General features: G+C 30.9%; 1 protein-coding gene across 1 annotated transcript in view; it reads right to left on the bottom strand.

Annotated features, from left to right (window-relative positions):
• LOC129222917 (cell adhesion molecule Dscam2-like) overlaps window positions 1-25,328 on the bottom strand; it is a 564,289-nt gene that overhangs the window by 130,223 nt on the left and 408,738 nt on the right. Inside the window, 3 exon segments of the mRNA XM_054857478.1 lie at window positions 12,862-12,989; window positions 18,228-18,644; window positions 24,631-24,850. Coding sequence (XP_054713453.1) covers window positions 12,862-12,989; window positions 18,228-18,644; window positions 24,631-24,850 — 765 coding nt within the window.

Below are 25,328 nucleotides of genomic sequence, written 5' to 3' on the forward strand. Positions count from 1 at the left end.
AACTGTTAAAAAATCTTAAATAAACCAGGTTCATGTTATAACGTTAATTATTATTCAGAAAAAAATCTGTAGAACATTAATTTCCAGATATTCTAATGGGAGTTCTAACGTGAAGCAAAATATATAACGATTTTTGTTACGTGCTATGCTTGCACGATTTATACATTTTGCATGCAAAATAATAAAATATTTACGCAATATTTAGTTTTAAAGAATTAACAATGTGAATAAAAAATTATAGGAAGCAACATTTTTTGTTCTAAAAGTGAAAACAAACTTTCTTGGTTGAGAAATGTTTACTTACATATATCTCAGAGTTTCTTCCACGGGGAAAAAAGTAATTATAGCATCGTAAATTATATTTTGTCAGAGATTAACTTTTGATGGGATTCATTAAGCATTTAAAAAAGGTCATAAAACTTGAGAAAAACATAAATTCCATCAGCACTCTGAAGCACAGAGCAATTGCGTTGATTATTTTAATGACCAAGCGCAACCAGAATATTCTCTTTTTTTCTTTTTTTTTTTTGGGTTTCAGAAAAAGCTCGGCAAAAAATAATAAATCCTCAACGCAGCAGATTTCCCCGTTCTCAATTATGATTCCGATTTCAGAAATTTAGTTCCGAGTTTCTTAATTACAGAAGCATTATTTGAGAATGCACGAAGATCTGTAATTTTTTTTCCTTACTAACTTAGCAAGCATTTAAATACAAATAAATCAAGAACCTAATGAAACTTACTCAAGCTTGTTAAGTATGGTTAAAACGAGGAATATGTCATTAGTTAAGAAACATTTTCCTCAATATAGAATTATTTTGAAGTGAATAAAATAAAACATCCCGAATAAAATGCTAAAATAGTTATTGATAATGATTCGTAGGTTAGTTATGCATATTCCATATTTCGATTACATGCTTTTGCTTGTTACGCCTAAAATTTATTAGCTAATATGTTTAAAAATATTCATGTGCTGCTTTTGCACTAAATGGGGCATTGAGAAACAAAGAGGTTAAGTGGCAAAATTAAATATTTGGAGCTATCCATTACATATGGTAGGTGGACTTCTCCTATGATTTGTGGCAAGATATAGTATTTGTAGTCCTGGTAAGTGCTGCAAGGTACGATAAAGAATATCAGAAAAATCTTTTAATGCAAAACATACTTAGGACTGAAGCTTAAAGCGCGTTTTACGCAAAACTTAAAAATGTACATACTTTTGCTTCTCACTGCATCAAGGGGAAAATTTAAAGAAAACTCAAACCCAAGCTCAACTCGTATTGTAAATTTTTAGACCTCATAATAGCATATCTAAATGTTAAGCTGAATTATTTTGAATGTTAATTGAGTTTTTAAGTCAGGTATTAAGCTGATGAAAAGACGAACTCTGGAAACAAACTTACACTACATCTAGCCCACGAATAACCCAATAGCGGATAATCTCCCGATTGTCCGCTATTATGTTATCCGCGGGGCGGATATTCTGCGAGTTAACCAGCGATCAGGAACAGGTATTTTCGCAGCAAAAAACAAATACCAATGGATGTTTTTTTTTTCGAAAAATTACAAATGTAAACTCAGTTGTTTTTTTATTTATTTATTTGCTTACTTATTTATGCATTTATTTTTCTGCTTCCTTCATCAAACATACACTTGTTCCTTATTTGTATCAAATTCTGTAGTGCAAAAGTACAAAACATTTTTACTGTACTGAAAGTATTTTCACTGATTGTAGCAGGTAGTATGCATCAATATATCCAAGTTTTTGAGTAATTACAGTTTTTACCTTATTTGGCCCTCACTTGAAGGGGATTCTCGAAAAAAGTCCCGTGAGTACCGTTTTTTATTTTTTCCAGCTTACCAAAGCTTTCAAAAAATAATGCTGTAGGGGAATAATACATGCTTCAATATACTATCAAAGCATAATAGTTAATCCCATTATTAATGAATAGTTACTTGAATAAAATAAAAACTTAATGTTACGCACGAAACATTTTTTCGAGAATCGCCCTGAAGTCTTTTTGCGGTTTATTCACATGTTTTATTACCCGCGGCAATTGTGCCGTTCAATTCAGCGGATAGTCGGGACTTGACTGTTCATCAATATGGGCATCAACGTAACAAATAATTTGGCACATTTATTTTATTTAACTTTCTCTCCTCCATTTTTTTTTCCTTTTACTGGTTAGGATTCATGATCTTCTCAATATATTCTGCAAGTAATTCATGTTCTGCTTAGTCGTGGCAAGAAGAATGAAACAAAAATAGCAATGTACGGCATCAACAAATGAACTAGCCCCAAAAGTGAGCTAAAATTAAAATGATATTTTAATCTTATTTCTACATACAATCTTAAAAAATGTTAGAGAGTAAATCCAAATTACTGATGCTCAAGAAATGCACTCTTTTCCTGTCACCATGACATAAAGTGCTTTTTACGTTTGAAAAATTATATATATATATATATATATATATATATATATATATATATATATATATATATATATATATATATATATATATATATATATATATATATATATATATATATATATATATATATATATATATATATATATATATATATATATATATATATATATATATATATATATATATATATATATATATATATATATATATATCATTGGATCGCAGAAGAACAATTGATCATTTGTGTTTTCTAAGAATAAAACTTAAACTTTTATTGCGCGGGAGGAAATCTTTTCTCGCGATAACGTTGATTTGTTTCAAACAAAACTACGGCGTAAGATTACACTTTAAGAATTTTATTATTTATATTGTAAGAAAAAGGGATGCATTCGCAGTAGGTTTTATTTACCTAAAAAATTAAAAATTCGGAGTTTCAGGATGAATTTCGGTTTTCTTTAAAATTTTACTGTAAATTTTATGATATTTTCGCTTTTACGTTTTTAGTAATCTATTTATAGCTTTTGAGATAAATTCATAAGTTTAGTTGCAAGTATTTTTATTTATCATTTTTTCTTTGTTTCTCTTTTCAAACGTAATATCTTCTGTGCGTAGTGTATTTTAGTCTTTCGAAGCATTTACTGAACACAAAGAGAAACCATGATATTTTAAGAGAATTTTTTTTCCAAGAATCTTTATAAAATATTTTCTTTAAAAATAAATTTTACAATAGTAGAGAGCTATTTTACATCTTTTATTTAAAGCGCCGCTTTAAATTTCTCTTCGTAATGGCGGAAAAGGAAACGATAAAAATTCAATATCCTTTTCCATCAAGTACTAAAATGTGTGCGTGTGTTTTTATATTCCAACAAAATAGTAATTTTCTCTATACTTTTATATGCTTTTGAATGGGTGTTTGTGAAAGTCACCAAATAAAAAATTAATTATTTGTTTGAAAATATGTGTAAATATGTATCTTAATATAAAAGATTTAAACTCATAAACGCTACTTTCTTTCGTTTTAAATTGAAATCAGCGAGTTCACAACAATGTTTCTTTGTAAATGTAATTCCAATATATATATTTTTGAATTTTAATTATTTGAGAAAAGGTTTTTTTTTTTTTTTTGCTTTTATTTACTAATGCATAGTTGTATGAAAACAGCAACATCAACGTTCTAAAAAATAGGGAAGCTCCGAAAAGCAAATTGGCCGATTACCGATTAATCAGCTATTGGTGATTAATGATGATGGCCAATTAATGGTAATATGTATAATACCACCAATTTCTCCCCCATTGTTTTTTTTCTTTAAAATGAATAGTTAACAGTTAATTTCTGAGAGGCGATTTAGTTTTCTTCATTTTTCTTACTTTCCCATGATAATTTCAAACATTCATCCAATTTTTTGTGCCAATTTTCATGATATTGCTAATTACATAATATTGTTAAAGTTACATTTTGTTAAATACACATAAAATAATGTAAAAAAATGTTTGGTCACGTGGGGTCAAAAGGCTAACTTAGGAGCACTTTTAATTAAAAAAAATTAACCAATAAAAGCTATTTAACCCAAGACTTTTACTCTTTATGAAATTTACTAAGTTATCTAAAAGCATTATGCTAGAGAAGAAAAGTATCGACAAATGAAAAATATAACAACATTGTATATAAGTGTACGTTTATTCAAAAACGAAAGAAAAAAACTTTTCTTCAACCATCAGTTTTTAAAAACATGAACAATAATTTTACTCTTACTTGTGTAATATTGTATACTTATGTTTGCAGAAAATGATTTATTTATTGTTTATAAATTTATTCATAATAGTTTTGGATCAAGGCATCGTAAAGTAATTTTATTTTAATGATACATGTTCTGGAATCTAATTATTCTTAGTAGTGTCATTTAACTATCAAGGGTGAGGGTAAGTTTTTAATATTTTATTCAGTTTTACGCCCTTTCATCATAGTTTCTTGTTGAAGGAATACTTAATAAATAAATAAATAAAATAAAAAATAAAACATTTTTTTGACGATTAATCGGCGAAAATTAGTCAGTTATAAATTATCGGCAAAATGACAGATTAATCAGTACTGCTGATTATTCGGCACACCAATACTAAATATTACAAATCATTTCCTGCAAATGTTTCGGAACTAGAAGGATTACCTTTCTCAATGGAGAAGACGTGAGGTTAAGGATTAAAGAACATATACCAACGATATAAACTTAATCCATAAGATGCTCTTCGGTACTGAGGAAGGTTTTCCTTTTATTCGCAAAATACGTCTGTACTTTATGTGAAGGATTTTTTGAGGTTTTAACATTTTTTTTAGCACAAAAGTATTTTTTATAACATAGAGTTGTTTAGATTCCATGAATTTACAATTTTTCTCTCGTTGTTTAGTACTGAAAATGGAAAATAAGGATTCAAAGATTTAAGTCCCAAGAAAAAATGTCAGCGTAAAACCTTTTAAAAAAAACCTCTCAAAACTGGCAGGTATTTCGGACTTATTTCCCTGCGTAAAACCTGAACCATACCTGCAGGCTCTGTTCAGGTTTTTGAGTCCGAAATAACTGCTAATAACCTGCGCCTTCGATTTACCTGCAGACTCTGTTCAGGTTTTGTAGTCCGAAATAACTGCTAAAGCTTGACCGCGAAGAGAAGGCGGCTGACCTTGAAGCAAACACATCATTTGTATTGTTTGTAATAGGTTGGTTGTAATTATTTTGTGATAGATAGGATCAATGAGAACGACTCTCACTTTTAGGTGCTTTCTGGTTGATTCTACCTATTACAAATGATACAAAATGAGGTTTCGCTTCAAGGTCATCCGCCTTCTCTTCGTGATCAAGCTATAATAACCTGTGCCTTCGAAACACATGTATTTGTTGTTGTTGGCAACTTTTGTGGTAGGTTGCTTTATTTTCCGACTGTTAATTTGGTATGAAGTCTGACTTCCACTGTAGACACACATGCCATAATGACACGTTAATAGGGTGGGCTACCATTCACAGCACATTCAAAGGCAGGGACGAACTGGATATCTCAAGAAGGTGTGAACCTTGATTCCCAAAGGACGCAAAAATTAAAAGACCAAAGTGCACAGGTTCGGAAAGCTGGAAAAAGAAAAACAAAACCCAAGGTGCACCAGTTCGAGGGCGCAGAATGAAAACTAAGGGGGTAAAAAAAAGGATAAAAATAAGAAGCACAGAGGTGACATAAAAAAAAACCCTGAACGCCATAGGTTTGAGGGCGAAAAAAAAACAACTGAAGTTCCAGTTTTTCGATTGAGTACCGGCCCGTGGTCCGATGGGCCAATCTGTCCCTGCACAAGGGACAAGGACGGGAAAGAGAAAGTACATCTATTCCCGAGCCGGGATTCGAACCTAGGACCTCCCCATTCAAAGTCAGACTTTTCACACCGCTAGACAAGGGGGCCATCACTGGTGTTCACGGCTTCTTTATTGCAGAGCTCCCTCGCTTGAAACACCTATAGATAGATCACATGCAAAGCTGCATCAAGATTTGTAAACACAAGAAATGAAGAACGGCTGAGAGAGAACTAATAAGTTGCTTCAACATTCATGTGCGATTAGTGCGCCGTAGTCCACAGAGTAATTTGAAACATTCCTGACGCATCCCCCCCCCCCATTTATTCTCATAATAAAGTATGCTAACTTGGAACTGGAGTTCCTAATGCATGTTCCTTTAAATCCGGATGCAGCTTAGAAAATAGCTCGTAATACTAGCTTCTTTACTGAATAACTGCAAAGCAACTTTTCTTTCATTGTTGTACAATGTCTGCTCTGTATTGTTCCCCAGACAGAATAGGAAATATCATTTTTCTTAGAAAACATGTTTTCTTGTCCTTATGATACGATTGTTCAAGTTTTCGAAAATATATCTATTTTAAAAGAATAAGAAAATAAAAACAAAATTTATTTATATTTTTTAAAATATCCACAAAATCTTGGAGTTACTGCAAAAACTACGAAACGGAAAAAGTCAACAGGGTTCAAACTAAATAAATATATTTCAAAAAGCAAAAAACTAGTTAACTGGCAAATTCTAATACGTAAGCAAGTTAAAATCCTTGAATAAATTTATTGGCATAAATAGGATATAGTAAAAGAAAGTTAAAAAATTGAATGGAAAATAAAACCACATAAATAATTTTAAACAAATGTTCTAATTTGATTAAATGCCACGCCTCTGTGATTCTGAAAACATTTAATTATTTAAATTTCGACAATTAACCCATGTTGTAATAGTATTAATTCAAAACAAATAAGAAACAAAAACTAAGAAGGTAAATGATTATCATTCGAATCACACATCTGCATACGGAGAGCATGCATGCCTCTATATTATTTAGCTACGTCACCAAGGCAAAATAAACCCAAAGTGGTCAGGGCTGTACTAACTTGAGGTCCCTGCCTAACAACTGTCTCACAAAAGTAAATAAAACTTATATAATTTAAGAAACAATAGCAATTAAATTTGAAGATGCATTGAAGATCATATTTTGTGAAAAACCGAATATTTGGTCAAAAATCTAACTGAATATCTGACTGAATACTAAATAACTGTGGTTTTTAACCATAATATTTGTATATTTATTTCAGGTCAATTTAAAGCAGTTAATGTATTTCTGTCTTAGGTGAAAAGTAAATACATTTCCATTTAAAATCATAAATGTAACTACCAGGGCTCGAAAATTATATTGCCAAAAATGCCCGACTGGGCATTTAATTATTATAATTTTTAATTGAATATTGGTAATTTTAATGACGACTCATTATGTACTATTTATTTAAACTCTCATTTATGTTTTATATTGAAACAATTCTTGTTTCAGATATAAAACTGCTAAAATTTTGTTTGATTATTGCTATACGAGAAATTTAAATATTTTTGTTATTTACAATAAAACGAGCTGATGTGTGCATCACATAACTTCCTTTTACGCTGATTTAATGATAATAGTGCCTTGGACTTGGAGAAAGCAAATAAACACCTCAAATATTTCCATCCCAAGTTTTTTGCGAACTGAAGCAAAAAATAAAAGTTTTATACACATTAATTTTCCAATATTGACAATTTTAATGTGATTCAATTGTTAACTCTCTAAATGTCGCCAATAGTGGCCAAATTGAAACCAAATTAAAAAAAAAACTGCCAAAACTTGGCGATCAAATGTTTGGCAATATATTAATAAGTGTTTGCCAAATTACAACGCCACTTGAGTTTGCATTGAAATTAACAATTATTTCCCCCCAAAAAGGTGTGAAAGAACCTCATTGGAGCATCCGAATGCAACCGAAAAGGTAGATTCACAACTAGACCCCACTATGATACTACGAACGAAATTTCAACTTTTCAGGACATACCGTTCTTGAGTTATGTGAGATACACGCACATATATACGTACATACAGACGTCACGAGAAAACTTATTGCAATTCATTCGGGGATCGTCAAAATGGATATTTCGAGTGTCTATGCGTTCTTAGGCACATATCCACGTGTGGCCGGGATGAAAAAAAAAAATCAACATCAATTTGGGGGTGAGCAAAATGGAAATTAAGGCCGAATTTTGAGTGAAATTTGTTTCGCGAATACAATGCTTCCTTTTTTGTAAAAGGAAGTAAGAAAAGGTAAGCTCTATGACTTAAAGCTGTATGACTTATAAAATGACAGGTCCTTTCTTGACACAAACTTAATGAGGGCAAGCGTCATGTAACTTTAAGCTGTTTTGTCAATTATTCCTGGCAAGGAACACCCCCCCCCCCATTTCGTTTTTTTCAACACTTATTAATGCAAAATGACAATATCTCAAACTTTTCAAAATTAAAACTCAAAAGTTATATTCATGAATGATCTCCTACTAATTTGTACTCCTACTAAGTGCAATCGACTTTGAAAACCATATTTTCGTAATTTAGTAGTGACCACCATAAGGTTTATCAGCTGTAAAAAATAAAATGAATGTTAGAATAATTAATGTAATCATTCAACTTAAATAAAAACAGGATTGTGTTTCACAAGGCAAAATATTTCTTTTTTTAAATTTTTAACCAACATTACTTCATTTTCACAAAACAAAATGTGATTTTTCTTATTGATTAATGTATACAAACAAAATAATATCATCATTCAAGTTGTTTGTCTAATGTAAGAAAATAGCAGACTTTCAAGCATCTTAGTTTATAAAAGTTTATTATATCAAACATTGTACTTCAATCATTTACATTACAATCATATCATTTGGCTTACAAAAATTTACAACAATGAATATGCCGCTTCCAGCCTTACATCACAGTTGTGTACATCCTTTTAGCATATATTCAATAATGACGTTAATAAAGTTTTCAATCTTATGACAATGCAATTTGAATTGAAATAAATGTTATGTTTGCACTGTTAGCACCAATCGCAATCATTTGTATATCAATTTAAAGAATTAATAGAAAAATGGTTCCTCAAAAAATATGAAAAATATGACATTAATGAATGCTCTAGAAAGTGTTTTAAATACCCTTTGCGTTGAATCGAATCAAGTAACGGTGCCAAAATTATGTTCCCTCCGTCCAAGTTCAAAGCTACGTTTTGTTACTTTTTTACGAATTATTAATACTGTTGATTGTATGGTTTTGTTTTTTAAGCCCCGACGCACAAAAGAAGGGGGTTATAAGTTTGTGGGTCTGTATGAGTGTGTATCTGTCTGTGAAATTCCAGCGCCTCAACGGGTGGACCAATTTTGGATGAAAAAAAATCTGTTAGAAAGGAGAGTTAATCGAGAGTGTTCTTATAGCTAGGTTGCGTTTTTGAATGACATTAATTAACGAAGATATTAATTAAAACCTCTAAAACGTTTTTCGCGATTTTTGCAGAGAAATTTTGTTTAAAAATTATAAAATTTAGTACCAAAATAAGGAGTATTTTCTCCAGCGTCTGATAGAATGTGTTTGGAACTTCCATGTTATATAGAATTCGAATTATAAAGCTTTTTAAAGAATATTTTAAATATGGCTAAGCCTTATTCAGCGATTATCAGTCGATTTCATTGTTGGCCGACAAGGAAATTAAAAGCAATGATTTAAAAATTTATACGTTGCCTCTTTCAATTTGTTAACAAATAAAATAATTGTAATTGGTAATTAATATTATAAGGCTTTTGAAAGAATTTTCAATTTTCTCTCTTGATTCTACATTTGCAACCCAGTCGGAGTTTTTAGAAATTTTAATTTTAGTTACTTGCTAAAAATTTCAGGATGCTATGCTTTTACAATATTTACTTTTCAAGCAGTTCCTCCATTCCTCCGTAAATCAGTACCAAATTTGATTCTAGTTTACACATTCTTAAGACACGCCTCATTTAAAATAAATCCTAACAAAATAGAACAGTGCTTAAAACTGTGCGATACCTTAACGATTCAAATTATTTGACACTGAATGGAAAAAATTAACTTTTAAGTACACAAATTGCATAAAACTGCATACACATGTTTTGGAATAGCAAGGACCCCCTTTGCACTCCATCGAAAAAGGGAGTTTTCTGTGTAACCAAGAAACCCGCATATGCAGTTATCTGCAAATTTGTGCGATTTAATGTTGTTTTACTTCCGTTTAGTCTACACAAAGTATTTCTTTATTTCATAATTGGTGCTGATTTCAGCAAAAAAAAAGAAGAATTTTAATTTATAGCATAGCATTTTAGAAATATGTGAAAGATGGTTAAATAAATTCTTATAATCATCAGTTTTAATATTTAGCACAAAAGTATTCAAATGTGAATTCATTTCGGACAAAGCTTTCGACCTAAATGTAGTGCCTATTTTTGGACAGTAGGAGTAGTTATTGCCCTTTTTTAAAATTATTTATTTTGAAAGATAAAAGAAAAAGATTTTTTATCATAATGAAATCTGATACTTTCTACGCTTAAAGAAAATGATATAACATTGTATTCGCGCAATGAAAATGTGTTAAACCTCGTTATGAGGTACCTGTTTGAATCATAAAGCCTCAGCTTTGAAGGATCTCCCCAATATTAATACTGTTTTTAATCACTTTGTAGCGTATATTTGTTTATTTATTTATTTATTTATTTGGCATAAGATTTTTTCTTAATGAATATTTCCATCGATGAGAAAAAGAACACAAGAAAAAAGTATTTTTTGATGATAAATTTTTAACTTTGATCGTGTCAACTAAAATGGGCCATGGAAAAACATAAACTTCTTATTAAATGACTTTAAAATTTACATAACATGTTTTTAAAGTTTGAACATGGATAAAAAAGAAAACATTTTAGCACATATTTCAACTGATACACGCATTTCAAGCGCAATAATTTCATAACTGAAATTAATCTTTTTTTTAAAGGCAAGAAAAAAATATATGTATACTATATAAAATTTGTTAACATGTAAAACCATTGTGTTAAATAAAGTACCATAACATAAACCTTAATAGCGAGTCAATGTGCGTCAATTTAATTCATGTGACTAAAACTTAATACAAAATTAAACCATTTATGTTGCTTAAAGCACCAAATTAAGCAGCTTGAGGATTAAATGATTACAAAATACTAAACTTTACGTTGGAAGTTTTTTATTAATGGTTTTCTTCAATGAATTATGCATAAGAACGTCGTGAACTGTAAAAAACGACCGAAAATTGTGTCCATATATCATTCGTTATCGGCACACAAACCACACTTGGAGCTCATTTGTCCAATCCTGAATTTGACAAATGACGATTGGGAACCTGGAAGAAGACCAAAAGGAGAATTAACTGTGGCATTCATCATTTCGATAAAAGTCTAATTATGTTTTTGAGAACAATTTTTGCGAATCATCAGTACTATTTTTGCCCACAAGAAGTAGCATTTGCTTTTTGATCTCGTTTCTACAGCAATATCTGCCATCTGTAATTTATTTTGTTGACAAATTTATGTTAGTGGGCGATTTCACGGTAGTTGACTGACATATTTAAAGCAAACGTATTTTGTAACTTAAAATTCAAAACATATATTTCAACAGAAAAACATTTTCTCTATGTTATTTTAGTTTTGGGCTGAATTTAATGGTTTAGTTAAATTACTCAAAATGCATTTTGAATGGTTAACTAGAAAATTTAATATGGTAACTGACTGATACGCTACTTTCATTAGTAACAGTAAATTACCACGTTTTTAACGTTTTTCAAAAAGCATCCGAAATGCATTTATGGAATTCAGTTATACCATTAAACTTAGTTTAAAAATACAATAATCTAGAGGAAATTATCTTTTGTACGATATATATATTGAATTGAATGTTACCAAATACTTTTATTTTGTTTTAAAATAACATTGTCCTTTTCTCGCCCAGAATTTCCCTAATTGTATTTGCATAAAAATTGCTTTTCCATCTTAAAACGCTACTCTCTATATTGTTATACTTCATGTTAGAATTTAAAAAGAAATATTGTAAATTTAGAAATTGTATCCGTTAGTATTATTATGAATCACTCCAAAAATTGACCCATAAAAACCAAAAATGATCTCAAAGACATTGAAAAAAATCATACTAATTTTATCTGGCTAAAATGTGACAAAAAATAACTGATTGTTTACTGAATGCTTAATAACAATAAAAGTAAAGTTTATATACAAGACAACATCACAGCAAAGAATCATCAAGCTTTCAAAAATGTTGAAACAAAAGTGACCTCAAATAATTAAAATAAAAACTGTTATCTGAGCAACCATATAAGAGCTTGCATGTTTAAACAGAACTAAAATGAGTACCAGTTATTTCTTCAAAATAAAACTGACGTGTTGAGTAGTTTGACGCAAATGACTTTAACACTGACCCAAACATTAAAAAATATGTGGTAAACATTTGTAATTCTATCTAAAATAACTAAAATGCGAAAGTAATTCTAACATATCGCATTGAAGAGAAAAAAGCGTACCCCATCTGTTACAATGTGTCCCATTCAACCCTAACAATGCTTTATTCAAAACTACACTGCGAAAATTAAACTAAACCGTAACTTAAAGTAAGCAAAGGAATGATGAAATCATGTATAACATTCATAACAACTGAATATTGATGGATACTTTTTAATTAAGTTAATGGTTTAAAAAGAAAGTAAGTACTTAATTTTCCAATACATTTTTCCTAATTGTGCTCTTAGGAGACAATATCCCAACTTAGAAGATTAATAATTTTAACAAACTAAGTGAAACTACTAGTATCAATTAGTGCCCAAAGTTATGTTATCAGTACGTCTATTTAAACTTGCAGGGTCACATTCAACCTCATGTCACTTGCATTACCATTATTTTTATTTGTTTTATAATTTTACATTACTTACGTCTTAACGTCAGAAACCAATATGCATTGTGAAACAATTAAGTAATTTATTTTTTTTTTCACTCTACCTTTTCTCATATGCTGCTGATAATCTCTATCACATTCTGCTTCTGACATTTCATGACTGTCTGTCGTGTTTCCTCCACCTTGAAAACAAGCTTTCTCACCACTAGAACTTCCTTCTTCATCTGAATTCCTTTAGAAATAAAGGAAAAAACCACTATAAAGTCACATATTTTGCGTGTGTCATTAGCTATTTACATTTTCCCTTTTATTTTGCGCAAATCTTACATAATTTTATTTAATGAACATAATTAGAAGACTTATCGTACTTAACACATGAGCGTTTTAAAATATTTAAAATATAATACATGTAGAAACTACGCTAAAATCACAATGTGTCACGTCTAAGTCACAGTAACTCCACTCCGAGTCACAAGCTCCCATTCTGAGTGTGACTGAATTGTAACGATAAAGTAACTGACTTGTAACGATACATAAAAGTCACATTATTATATATTTGCTACAATTTTTATGTGACTTCACTACAATGTCGATTTAACAACTGAATTGTGACCGGTCACTATGTGACTTTGAGGAGACGCTACACTGCGACCTTGAGGTGATTGATGAAAAATTGTCGCTTTACTGACTAAAGACTGTAAACTAGACATTCTCTCACTAACAAAATCAGTCAAAAGCAAAATTTTTAAGAGTTCTAATAACTTTCGAATGGAACAGTGACTAAATTTAGACCCATTCGAGACTGTATCACGGCTTTTCCTTTAAGTCACTGTCCTCCCACGGTGATGTCATACTTTAACCGATAGCAGCAGTGATCAAAAGAGGATACGTGTGTGACCATCATATGGCATTCACAGAGCGTTACTACAAAGTTAACCGATACATTGTTACAAACTAGCAGCCACTTACGAATGTCAGTCCGCGATGACTTAAGAAAGTCGTGTTGCAGTGACGACTACTAACGACTGTTTTGCCATGACACGACACAGTTACAGCAACATTACATAACTATGTATGCAGAATTATATAATTATGCATGAAATCGAAATTTTAACATTTTAAAACAAAAAACAAATAAGGTGGATAAGACGTATATCTAAAATTAAGCAGGGACTGTAAGTACATTTTAAGCTTTTCGGTTCTAAGAAAACGAAGGGGAATTTTTAAATGAAAGCAAAACCAAATGTAGATATAGGTGATAAATTAAAAGCTGACAAATGAAATTGTTATTTACATAGAAGAACAAACATCTTTGTTGATAAAAGATTTATGAACAATATGCTTTAATTTTAGGTAAGATAACTTGGGCTTAGTTCATTATTAAGAATAATTTACGGTACAGCGAAAACGCAATTTTTACAGGCTGATATTTATAGTAGCAATTGGTACGAAATTAGTAATTGATTCAATTGCATTCAAATTAGGAATCACACGAGTTAGTTTTTGATTGGTGAACATTACTACATTCCAGAATTTGACCGAACAAATATGATAACATGGAAAATGGAAATCTTTTGATTTCACCATTGTCGCGTCATCAAAGGAATGAAAAATCAACCCTTGAAGATGATCACAGAACTTTGAAAATATATCACGTATTCATTTCATGAAACAAGCATTCATTCTACAGAGTTAATCATCTCAATAACATCTAGTTCCAATTTAAAAGTGCATTTAAGTACTTTGAAAATATATTTAACATTATATGGCACTGGAAAAAAAAGAATTGCCGAAGCAGTTTTTAGATTAAATAAAACAACGCCAGATAAATAGCTAGATAGATGCAATTTTTCTTGCTCAAACTTGATTTAAGTACAACAGAATGGTAGACATAAATTTGAGGGATAAACTTAATAGCATGCGGGTTGAAAATAAAAGATCAAAGATCATGTGCGCTTTTTTATCTGAAAAGTAATAATGCAGAATGATTTAACGATTTTTAAATGTATTTTTTAGAAAATATACTTGTTAAATTCCTGTTTTTTAAAGAAAAATTAAGACTTAAAAAAGAAAGTTTCTTTTTTTTCAAATTTTTTATTGTTTAGAATTATTTCATCAATTTGGATATAATCGAACATTTTTTTTAATTGGAGATTATATGCATTACTTGAATCTGTCCTTAAATTGCACAAACACAATAACCAAGGGTTATTTCGCCCGCAGTAGCTAGTCGTAAGTTGTCAAGTGTTTTGGGCTCGATTTCCGACTTGGGAGGAACCTCTTGCTGAACGCTGATCACATACTTTGCGACAATACGAAAGCTTAATGCTATTAAATACAAAATCCCGGAAACAAAAGAGAGTTAGGGTAAGTATTTATTATCTCAGAAATCAGAAAAGTAGGCGGGGGTGGGAAGGAAATAACAGAAAAAATATATTAAGTTCATTTCAGGGATGGTTTCATTTTTTAATTAAGTATAACATTCGATGTTCTATTTCAGTCAAATTCTTGCAAACATTTGTCTTGTGAATTCAAAACAAAAAAAAATTATGAAGCGTTAAAAAAGCAAACTGTAACAATGAAGCTAGTGGAAAATAAAGTATCATCTCACAATGCAAGCCGTGATATTTAATGCAAATTGAAGAAGAGTTAAACAAGTTTAAATTATTTAAAAAACATTAATCAACCTGAGATTTAAATAGAAGATGAGTGAAAGTAAAGCTCAGTTCTGAACCCATTTTTAAAAAATATTATTAAAAAATTAAAATTATCAAATATAGGGCATAAATCGTTGATTTAAAAGTTGGCAAATAACAGAAGAAATATAAGAGAAACATTGAAAGGGAATGAATCTAATCACCATTTACGTACCTGTACTCCAAAACAATTAATTTAATGAAAATATACCAATCTATTGTAAGGTTGTGCTTAATAGACTGGCACTTAAATACTTTTATGACCATTTTTCAAGCCTAAATAGTATAATTTCGAAATTCGTATTACTTTTCGATCATTGGTAATATATCGTTTCCATTTATGCATCTCCACTGACATCTGTCCTTTACAAATAATAATAATAATAATAATAATAATAATAATAATAATAATAATAATAATAATCTGAACTAAAGTGAGATTATTTTTGTTTCTTCTTTTTAATTCCTTTTACCAAAAAGAAAGTATGGTATTCGCGAAAAAAATTTCACTCAAAAATCGGTCTTAATTTCCATTTTGCTCGCTCCCGAATGAATATTGAATCCTTTTTTTCAACCCGACCACACGTGGATATATGCCTAAGAACGTATAGACACCCGAAGTATAGATTTTGACAATCCCCGAGTTAATTACAACTAGTTTTCTCGTGACGTCTGTATGTACGTATGTATGTGCGTATTTGGGTATGTGTGTATGTATCTCGCATAACTCAAAAACGGTATGTCCTAGAACATTGCAATTTGGTACGTAGACTCCTAGTGGGATCTAGTTGTGGTCTTTTACACCTTCTTGTGGTAAAATCAGTGCTAATTGCAATGCAAACTCAAGTGCTGTTAAAATTTTTCAAAAACTTGGCAATAAATCGCCAAGCTTTTGGTCGCCAAGTTTTCTCGCCAACTTGGAGACAAATTTGACGGTTTTTTTTTATAAATTTGGTTTTAATTCCGCCATATTTAGAGAGTTAACAATTGAATCACATTAAAACTGCCAATATTGGGAAAATTTATCTGTATAAAACGTTTTCTTTGCTTCGATTCGCAACAAACTTGGGGTGAAAACACTTAAAGTGTTTATTTTCTTATTCCACTTCACTATTGTCATTAAATTGGAGTAAAAGGAAGTCACGTAATTCACATATCAGCTCGTTTTTCGTTAAAGTTGAAAATATAGATAGGAAAGTGTAAATTTGTGTATACCTATCAGACATTAAGGATTTCCTCAAAAATATAACGTATAAAGTACGTTAAAGGATTGTGGACTAAATAAAGCACGATATTCAGACTTAAAATTTAATCCTTGCCAGTTCCCCACATTTAAACTCTGCTGTTCTCTATAAATGCATAAGTAATGAGATGTCAATACTCGTGATATGCAGATGCGATCTCATGAAACTTTAATATCTTGCTTAAGCTCGATTGCAATCAAAGTTTAGTTGAAGGAATTTGGAATAGTTTTCCTGATTAAGAAAATTCGGAACTCTCGGAAATGTAAAACTGTCTATTATTTTCAATGTGTGATAGTAATGTCTATTTTTTCAACTTTAAGGTATAACGTTTCTTTATTTCAGGGATATAATCAGTCTGTTTTTTACGGAATCACAACCCTTAGTAAATTTAAAATCACAATAGCTTTTCTAAACGTGATGTTTTATTGTTAAGAAACTACTTGTGTTTCAGGTTAATCGAAAATTTTGTCTATTTACATTCCTTTCCTGATTTAAACTTAATTTTCATGTCCAAAGGATGAATACCTTCATATGGTAAAATGAATCGATTAAAAAGACGAGAGTAGAGTTTTCTTTTTTTTTATTTTTCAAATTGATTTTAATGTTTTAATTAGGTTCGTACAGTATGAACAGGAAAATATTTACTGAGATCAGTTTTTATTCAAAAAAGAATAAAAGGATGCAAAATATCATCGGATATGCCTTACATTGTGCGTTAAAAGTAAAATATATTTTGAAGTAAACTTTATACTTATAAATTGCAGATAAAGACGCAAGAAAAACTCTGATCTTAAACTCTACCGGCGATTTTTTTTTTTTTTTAACTTTAATATTTATAAAAATTGTTTGATTATTTATACTTTTTGTTCCTTTTGGGTGGTGTTTGTTAGTGCCAATTGTCAACTTTGCAATCGATTATTTTTCATTAAATTCATTTATTCATTTTTAATTGAAAAAATGATAGAAAACTGGCTTAATTTTTCAAAGATTTTGCATCAGTATATTTCGTTTTGCTTAATAATAAGTTTTCTTTTTCATTAAGAAAATTAGTGAGTAAATATATTTCCTTTGCAATGTTTTGCAGTTTTAAATTGTATTTATCATTTAATTAATCTTTCTCAACCAAGCACTGCAATGCTCTTATTTTTCCAGTTAACCTAAAACATAAAAATCGAACTATTGTCCTGTATGAAAGGCCTTTTATAGAACTAATCTTGTTTTTTAGCCAAATGTTCTGGCACAATATACACTGCTCAAGACAATTAAAGGATATTGAGGTTTTGGGATGATTTTGAACCTGGAAAACTTTTTGGATGATTGATACGTTATCGACAAACGTAGTAAACTATGTGGGACAAAAATTAGATTTGTATGGAAGAAAAAAATACTTTTTTTTAACTTTTGAGTACAAAAGGGAAAAAACGCATTTTGTGCGTATGAGAAATGTGAGTAAAAATTGGGGTTTCCTTAAAAGAAAATCCCTTTTAGTAGGGGGTATGGTAACCCCAGACGGGCAGCAGTTTGAAACACCACTGAGGCATGGAATCAATGAGGCTATTTATGAGGGGCTGGGGTACTCTGCCCCACTCCTCCTGAAGAGCTTTTTCCAGTTCTTGGACAATTTGTGGAGGTGGTAGGCGTCCGGAAACATGTCGAGAATACGCTGGCCATTCCATTTGTATGATTCCTTCCTCTAAAAGAAAATCATTCTTCAAGTTAGAACGATGTGGTCTGCAGTTGTCGTCCATTAACATGAAGTCATCTGCAATTGCTAAAAGGTAAGGGATTACAATAGGCCGGAGGATCTCATCCTCACTTTGACGACCGGTCAGAGTTCCATTCGGAATAACATGCAGATCGGTACGCCCATCAATGGAGATGCCAGCATGCACCATCGCACCACCACCACGAAATCTCACACTTTCGGGCACGAACGCTGGATTGTTTCTAGTGCCACGTTCCCCCCAGATGAAAATACGCCATTGTCAGGATAAAGACAAGAACGGGACTCGTCAGAGAAAAGAATATTGCTAAATTAATTTCTTCTCCTATTCACATGCTCTGTTACCCACTCCCTGTAGTCCGACGGTGTCTCCCAGCTAATGTGACACACACCATTGGTGGACGAGCATACACCTACAGCGTGAAGGCAATTTTGGACAGTTTATGTCAAAATTGTGGTGCCTGTACCCGAGCGAAGGTGTCGTTGTAGTTGAGTGGCATTCATACTTCGGTGCTTCCGAGCCGTTAAAGCTAAATAACGGTCTTCATTGAGCGTTATTGACCATCTGCGATCTTGCCCTGATCTTTGGCCAGCATTTTCAGTCTCTAAAAAACATTTCCATATTCTAGAAATCACACTTTGCTAAACTCCAATAACTTTTGTTGCTTGTAACTTGGCTTGTGTTTGGCACCCCTCTAGCCTGCCAACCACTTTAGAAGCTTCTGATTCCTTTAAATGAGTGCGTTGAGGCATCGCACTCATCGAAACAACGCGCTTACTGAATGTCGATCATTCTTTTCTGCTTTGCTTTACAATAAGTTTAGAGTGAAGTTTCATTTCCCGACGCTTAAACGTCGTCTTCGACGTCAAACTCAAAATTCGCATACTGCGATGTTTGAAATTAAGAAAAAATTGCATTTGAAACTCCCTTCTTCGATTCTATGCCAACAAAAAAGAAAAAAATCGCTAATACATTTTTTGTACAAAGACTTACAATATCCTTTAATTGTTTGGAGCAGTGTATTAACATGCACGTACTTCGGTATCACCATGATATTTATAAACATTTTAAAGAGTTATTCTTGAACCTTAGTTTCCATTATTCAAATTTTGCTGATAGTGATCACACTATAACTCCAAAAATGTTAAAAAGGTTTCCCAGTTCGTTCGTAACACACTAATATTAAAACTTTCTAAAGATATGCAACGAACATTAAAACAGTTTTTATTTATCTTCTCCTGTTAATGCGTCTTCCATAACAAAAGTCTATATTTAGTTAACATTTTAAATCGTTTCCATCTTTCCAAAGAAAGTATCTAGAATTGTGATGAAATTATCTAAGCATAAATGCTATTTAAAATGTTGAAAATCTTAAAAAATAACATACAGTGTTGTTACGAGTTGTTAGATAAAAACATTTTCTTACAACGCGTAACTTTTTTAATAAATGGTAAAAATTAGTTGATGTAATCAGAATCTAAAGTAATTAGGATGTTTGCATGCAATTCGCTCATTTTCTCCTTACCATAGCTTTCTTCCTTGCGGCAATGGTAAATAACAAGTACGAAAAAATTTGAGCACCCTGACTGCATAAATAAGCAACGAACATATTAAGACGATGTTTTGCAAATTGCGTGCCGAGTAGCAACGGTTCTTAGAAAAAAAAAAAAAATATATATATATATATATATATATATATATATATATATATATATATATATATATATATATATATATATATATATATATATATATATATATATATATATATATATATATATATATATATATATATAAACATTGTAACCGTGATTATTTTCTTTAAAAATACGATAAGAGCAATGCGTAGCATGTCCTAAAATGCAGTCATGAAGCGCGTTAAAGGAAATTTTAAGATTTTATTTCAAATTTTAACACTAGTACTAGCAGTATATTGTGAACAGCAACGTTAAAATGCACAAAATTGATAAAATATCGCATACACGTGTTTTGAAATTATAGGGAACTTTTTTTTTTCAATGCAGGTAGATGAAAGCTTACGGATTTAAGCACTTGTAACTATTATCTTTATTTATTATTTAAGATGTTTTTCTATCCATTAACTCACATCCTTTTATATCGAGAAAGAGGTGTTTCATAGCTCCGAAACATGTGCATACATATTGTGTGTGTGTATTTTTTTTTTTTTTAAGTGCTGTTCATAATGCTTACTTGTCAGCTCTGGAGTGGTCTTACTAAACTTCTTAAATCAAATTGATCTTTCTAAAATCAAAATTTTAAAGATTAGTTATTATTCAAGACTAATTAAAAACGTTACAAATAAATTTCATTTCCCAAAGATGTTCTATCGGATTCAGGTCTGGAGATCGAGCTGATCATTCCATTTGTTCCAAACCGTGATCCTCAAGATATCCTCAGCATTCCGAGCTCGGTGAGGTCGTGCATTATCATCCAACTGAATAAAGTCATTACCACCAGCATATAGGCTTATATATGGATCGTGGATCTCATCCCGATATCTCATACTAGTCAGAGTTCACCCATGGAGCACATGCAGGTGAGTTTGACCACCAAGCGAGATCCCTGCCCAAAACATGGTTGCACCTCTATAACTGTGTCCTTCAACAGTATTGGATTGATGGAATCTAGTGTGCTGTTCTCTCCAGATCAGTAGACACCCTGAATCACTCTCCAGTGTAAATCTGTACTCGTCTGTGAACAGCAAAGAAGCTTCAAAAAACATGTTGTACCTTTAGCCAGTGTATTATGCATGACTAAGCAGCAACAGCTGCATTAAAAAACTTGATGGTTGAGAATAATTCAAAAACACGCATTGTAAAGGCAAGATACTGGTAATCCAGTTACCATATCCAGAGACCGTAATTTCGTCCTTGTTATGGACTCATCAGTCTTTAATAGTGAATATGGAGGCATATGTCATGATTACATTAGTCAGATGTCATGATGATAGCTAGATATTATTCTTTAAAAACCCATATACCTTTATACATGGGGCATTTAATAGTCCCCTCAACATGTATGTACGCAGCTGATCAAGTATTGTGTGTAATATTTGAGGAAACTGACTTTAGATCACAAGCTATGAATAGTTTAATTATTACTCAAATTTCTTCCTAAACATACCAATTTTTAGTTTCAATTCATATACATTCATATAGTTACATTCTATTTTCTGCATTGTGGTTTTGTTTTTACGAAATTAAGATTTCAAGCATAAACGAAGGAAAAAAAAGAAGAAGAAAGAAGCTAACCCTATATTCTCGGAAATTTTCTCTCGAAAAAATTTCATTTTTTACACTTTGATTATATGCATGAGCAATTTTTCACTTTCCTTTGATTTGCATTAACATATAAATCATTTTTAAATCTAACTCACAATCTTAAAGAATTATTCAAAAAAATATAGATTTTTCCGACTTTATAATTAACTCAGAGAACGCTGAAATATTTCACTGCTTTCCTTATTATTTGTTCTGGGACCAAATATCAACTTACTTGAAAGAAAGATCTAAAAATGCTTTTCGCTCCGATGAAGTTTCAAATTGTACGAAAGCAATTTAAGCCGTCTCATTTCGATTCATAATAACGAATGCTTTTCCTTCAAAATAAAAAGAAAAAAAAATATGAATGAAATAAGTCGATGTTGTGAAGAAAAAAAAATCTTTTGAAAAGCTCGCAGACTTATTCAGAACTTCTTAAAATGTTAAAATTCTGTATTACCGAATGCAACTGAAAGGGAAGAAGTGTGTCGCGACAGTTTATTTTCTCCATTCATATTAATGAACTGGAACCCCCCAAGAATTTTGCCTTGTCATTTGTTATTTGAAGGTAACATAAATTTACATTTATGAATGAAGAATGAGATCTCTACTCTTTTTGTCGTTTGCAAGTCCTCCCTTCAAATGACTCCATTGTTGCCCCCAGGGAATTCAAAAACAGTTATAATGAGAAACCTTCCGACAAATCCATTAGCATACTGAGATGTGGTGTACTGCTTGTGATTGCATCAAATAGCCTTAGAAGAATTATAAAAGGTGAAAGTGTTTACGAATGTTTACTCACATTGAGAAACAATTAGCATTGCGACAATCAGGTGCAAGTTCACACCGTGTATTTTTGATTTTGAGATAACTAAAGTTTTCTGCTTTATTCAAGATTTAGTTTTCCATAAAGAAGATACATAACAAATGCTGAATCTTAGAGATCTTTCTTCGTAGGTGATAATGGGACCAAAAGTTAATTTTAATCTCAAAGCAAAATAGTGTTACTTTGACACTCGCTTCTAAGTGAGAATATTAAAACATGTTTGCAAAAGTTAGGGGAGTTCATAGCGATAGTAAATATGAAACATTAACTTATGTATTTTTGAAACGCTGATATGTTTATCTTTGTAAATACGCGATATAAGAAATACGAAAATCATTAGTTATATTTTACTTCATGGTATATATATTTTTTTGAACTTATAAGAAATGTGAAGCTAATAAATTGATTTAAATATAGTAGGAAATACATAACAAAAAATTACAAATAATACAAAATATAAAATTAAAATGACTGATTTTAGGAAAAAGGACTTATAAACTATTAGAGCTCAAACATACTGATGTTTATTTTTTAAGCACAAAATCTTGAAGTGTTTTTAAATTTAGTTTCACGTTTTCGTTTACGTTCAGAAATACAATTTTTTTTTATCTGAAAAATGAGAGGCAAACGAAATACACAATTATAATTATTTGTAAACCTTCAAACAGTAACAAATAAATGCCTTTTATAAAACAAACAACTTTTGAACCACAAGATTGAAACAAAAGAAATACGTTGACGATTAATTACTTTAATTACTTTAAAAGGAAAGAATACTTACATGTGTTACATATATTTATACTTGTAATCATCACTTTAATACTAATGAAGAATTAGCTCATTTTACGATACTAAAATCTAATGGTGTCTAATTGAATGTCTCATGGGAGCTTATCGTCCTTAAAGTGGGGCTAAAAGCACCAATTGCAATGGGAAAAAAATCACAGTTATTGAATACTACAATATAAGTTTTTGAGGATGCATGAAGAAGTTAAGGTGTAGTTTCGGGTTAGTTAATGTGTCTATATGCCTTACCTTACTCGTAAAAAACAGCGTTGGGGAAAATATTCTCATTTTAAAAATAAAAAGATAGATTATTCGAAAAATCGTCATCCAAACACGCATATTCATTGCTTCGGTTTTTGATGTGATAAAGTTTCACAACTGATTTCAAGGTTTTTTTTTAAATTGAAGAATAGATTCTGCATAAAAAAGAAAATGCTTTCAATCCATGATGAAGCAGGAGAATTTGAGTCTGCGAAATATTGTCAGAAAGAACTTTCGCTGTAACATATGCGTGAACAATAAAATTCTTTAAATGTTTCAATTGCGAGATAACGTGAAAAGACTGTATCTTCTGCTATGCATTTTTATGGGCATTTTTTCTTTCAATTTTCAAGATTTCAGCTAATTTTAGTTATAAAAATTGATTTTAAAACTTTATTTAGCTAAAGATTTTTAAAGTAAGAACTAAAATTTAAAAAGCGACCTGTAAAATAGCGATTATTATTGTACACAATGGTTTTAAATATGAACCGTTGCCGAAGTAACAGTAAAAATATGTATTTCATCTTTTTTTTTTTCTTGTTAACATTTTTTTTTTCAATGATTCAATTTTGACGCTTTGTAATGAACATATATTTTCTAAATTAATTTCAGATTCCATATACCCATTATTTATATGCATATTTTTTAAAAAACATTTTTCTTGAACTTTACATATAATAGACGATTAGGAATGAAAAAGTGTAGCATAGAATAAACAGAGAAGAAAAGTTTGCTCTCTTAAGGTTTGTTTATCGAGATTTATTTTTTTACAGGTATGTTAAGGTCGACAGAGTATTGTTTAACAAGAATTAAGATTCCAATGTTGCAAATTGAATCAAAATTGATACTCGGATGTGAAAATATCATTTAAGGCAAACTTCAATGCAATGAACAAAAGAAAAAAAAAAGGGGGGGGGGAAGATGAGTAAAAAAAAATCCTTATTTATTTCTTTTACGAACCAAAAAATAAACATTATACCCAAAGAAATGTATAATTTATTAGTAACGTGATTCCCAGTAAGACATTACAGACATTCATAAGATAAGGGTCTCACCCGTCTGATAGGTAGTCGTGAGCGAATCGGGAATTGGGCTCCGAGTGCCTATTCAGCCGGTAGACATGCTGCTGCTGGAGATGCGGTGAATGAGATATATTGTTATGATTATGACTTTGCTGGTAAAGGGAAGATGATCGCTGATGACCCTGTTTGGAATCGCGGGCTTGTAGGCACATACGCTGAACAATTATATGGCGCTGATCGAAGTCGAGAGAGTCTGGAAAACATAAAATACAAGCAAATTTAAAAGCCACACTATACGCAAAACAGTAGATGTCCATAAAAATACATATAGATCTTAGAATATCGTCGCCTCAGAGCAACCGTAGGCGATCTAATTCCAGAAACAGCAGTAAGATATCCTACTGTTATTCTGAGGCGACGATATGGCGAAAGATTAAATAGATAAGTTTGATGTCGGAGTTGATCGACATCAAAGCAAATTTATAAATATAGCTTTCTTTTTCAGTGAGCAGCATACACTTAGAACATAACTGCTTGAATTGGCAAGAAAACCAGTCGAAATATTTCCTCAAGCAACTAAAAGGTTAATGTTAAAGAAATACCTTTGTGATTGATAAGTTAAATAAGAAATGAAAACTTTAAATTGCACAAAACTGCAGATTGATGAAGAAACATGTTTAGATGTTACAAGGAACCCCTTTTTAAATGCACAATAAGCTATCTTTTGTAGG

Source organism: Uloborus diversus, chromosome 5, assembly GCF_026930045.1.
Source record: "Uloborus diversus isolate 005 chromosome 5, Udiv.v.3.1, whole genome shotgun sequence".
NCBI lineage: Eukaryota > Metazoa > Arthropoda > Arachnida > Araneae > Uloboridae > Uloborus > Uloborus diversus.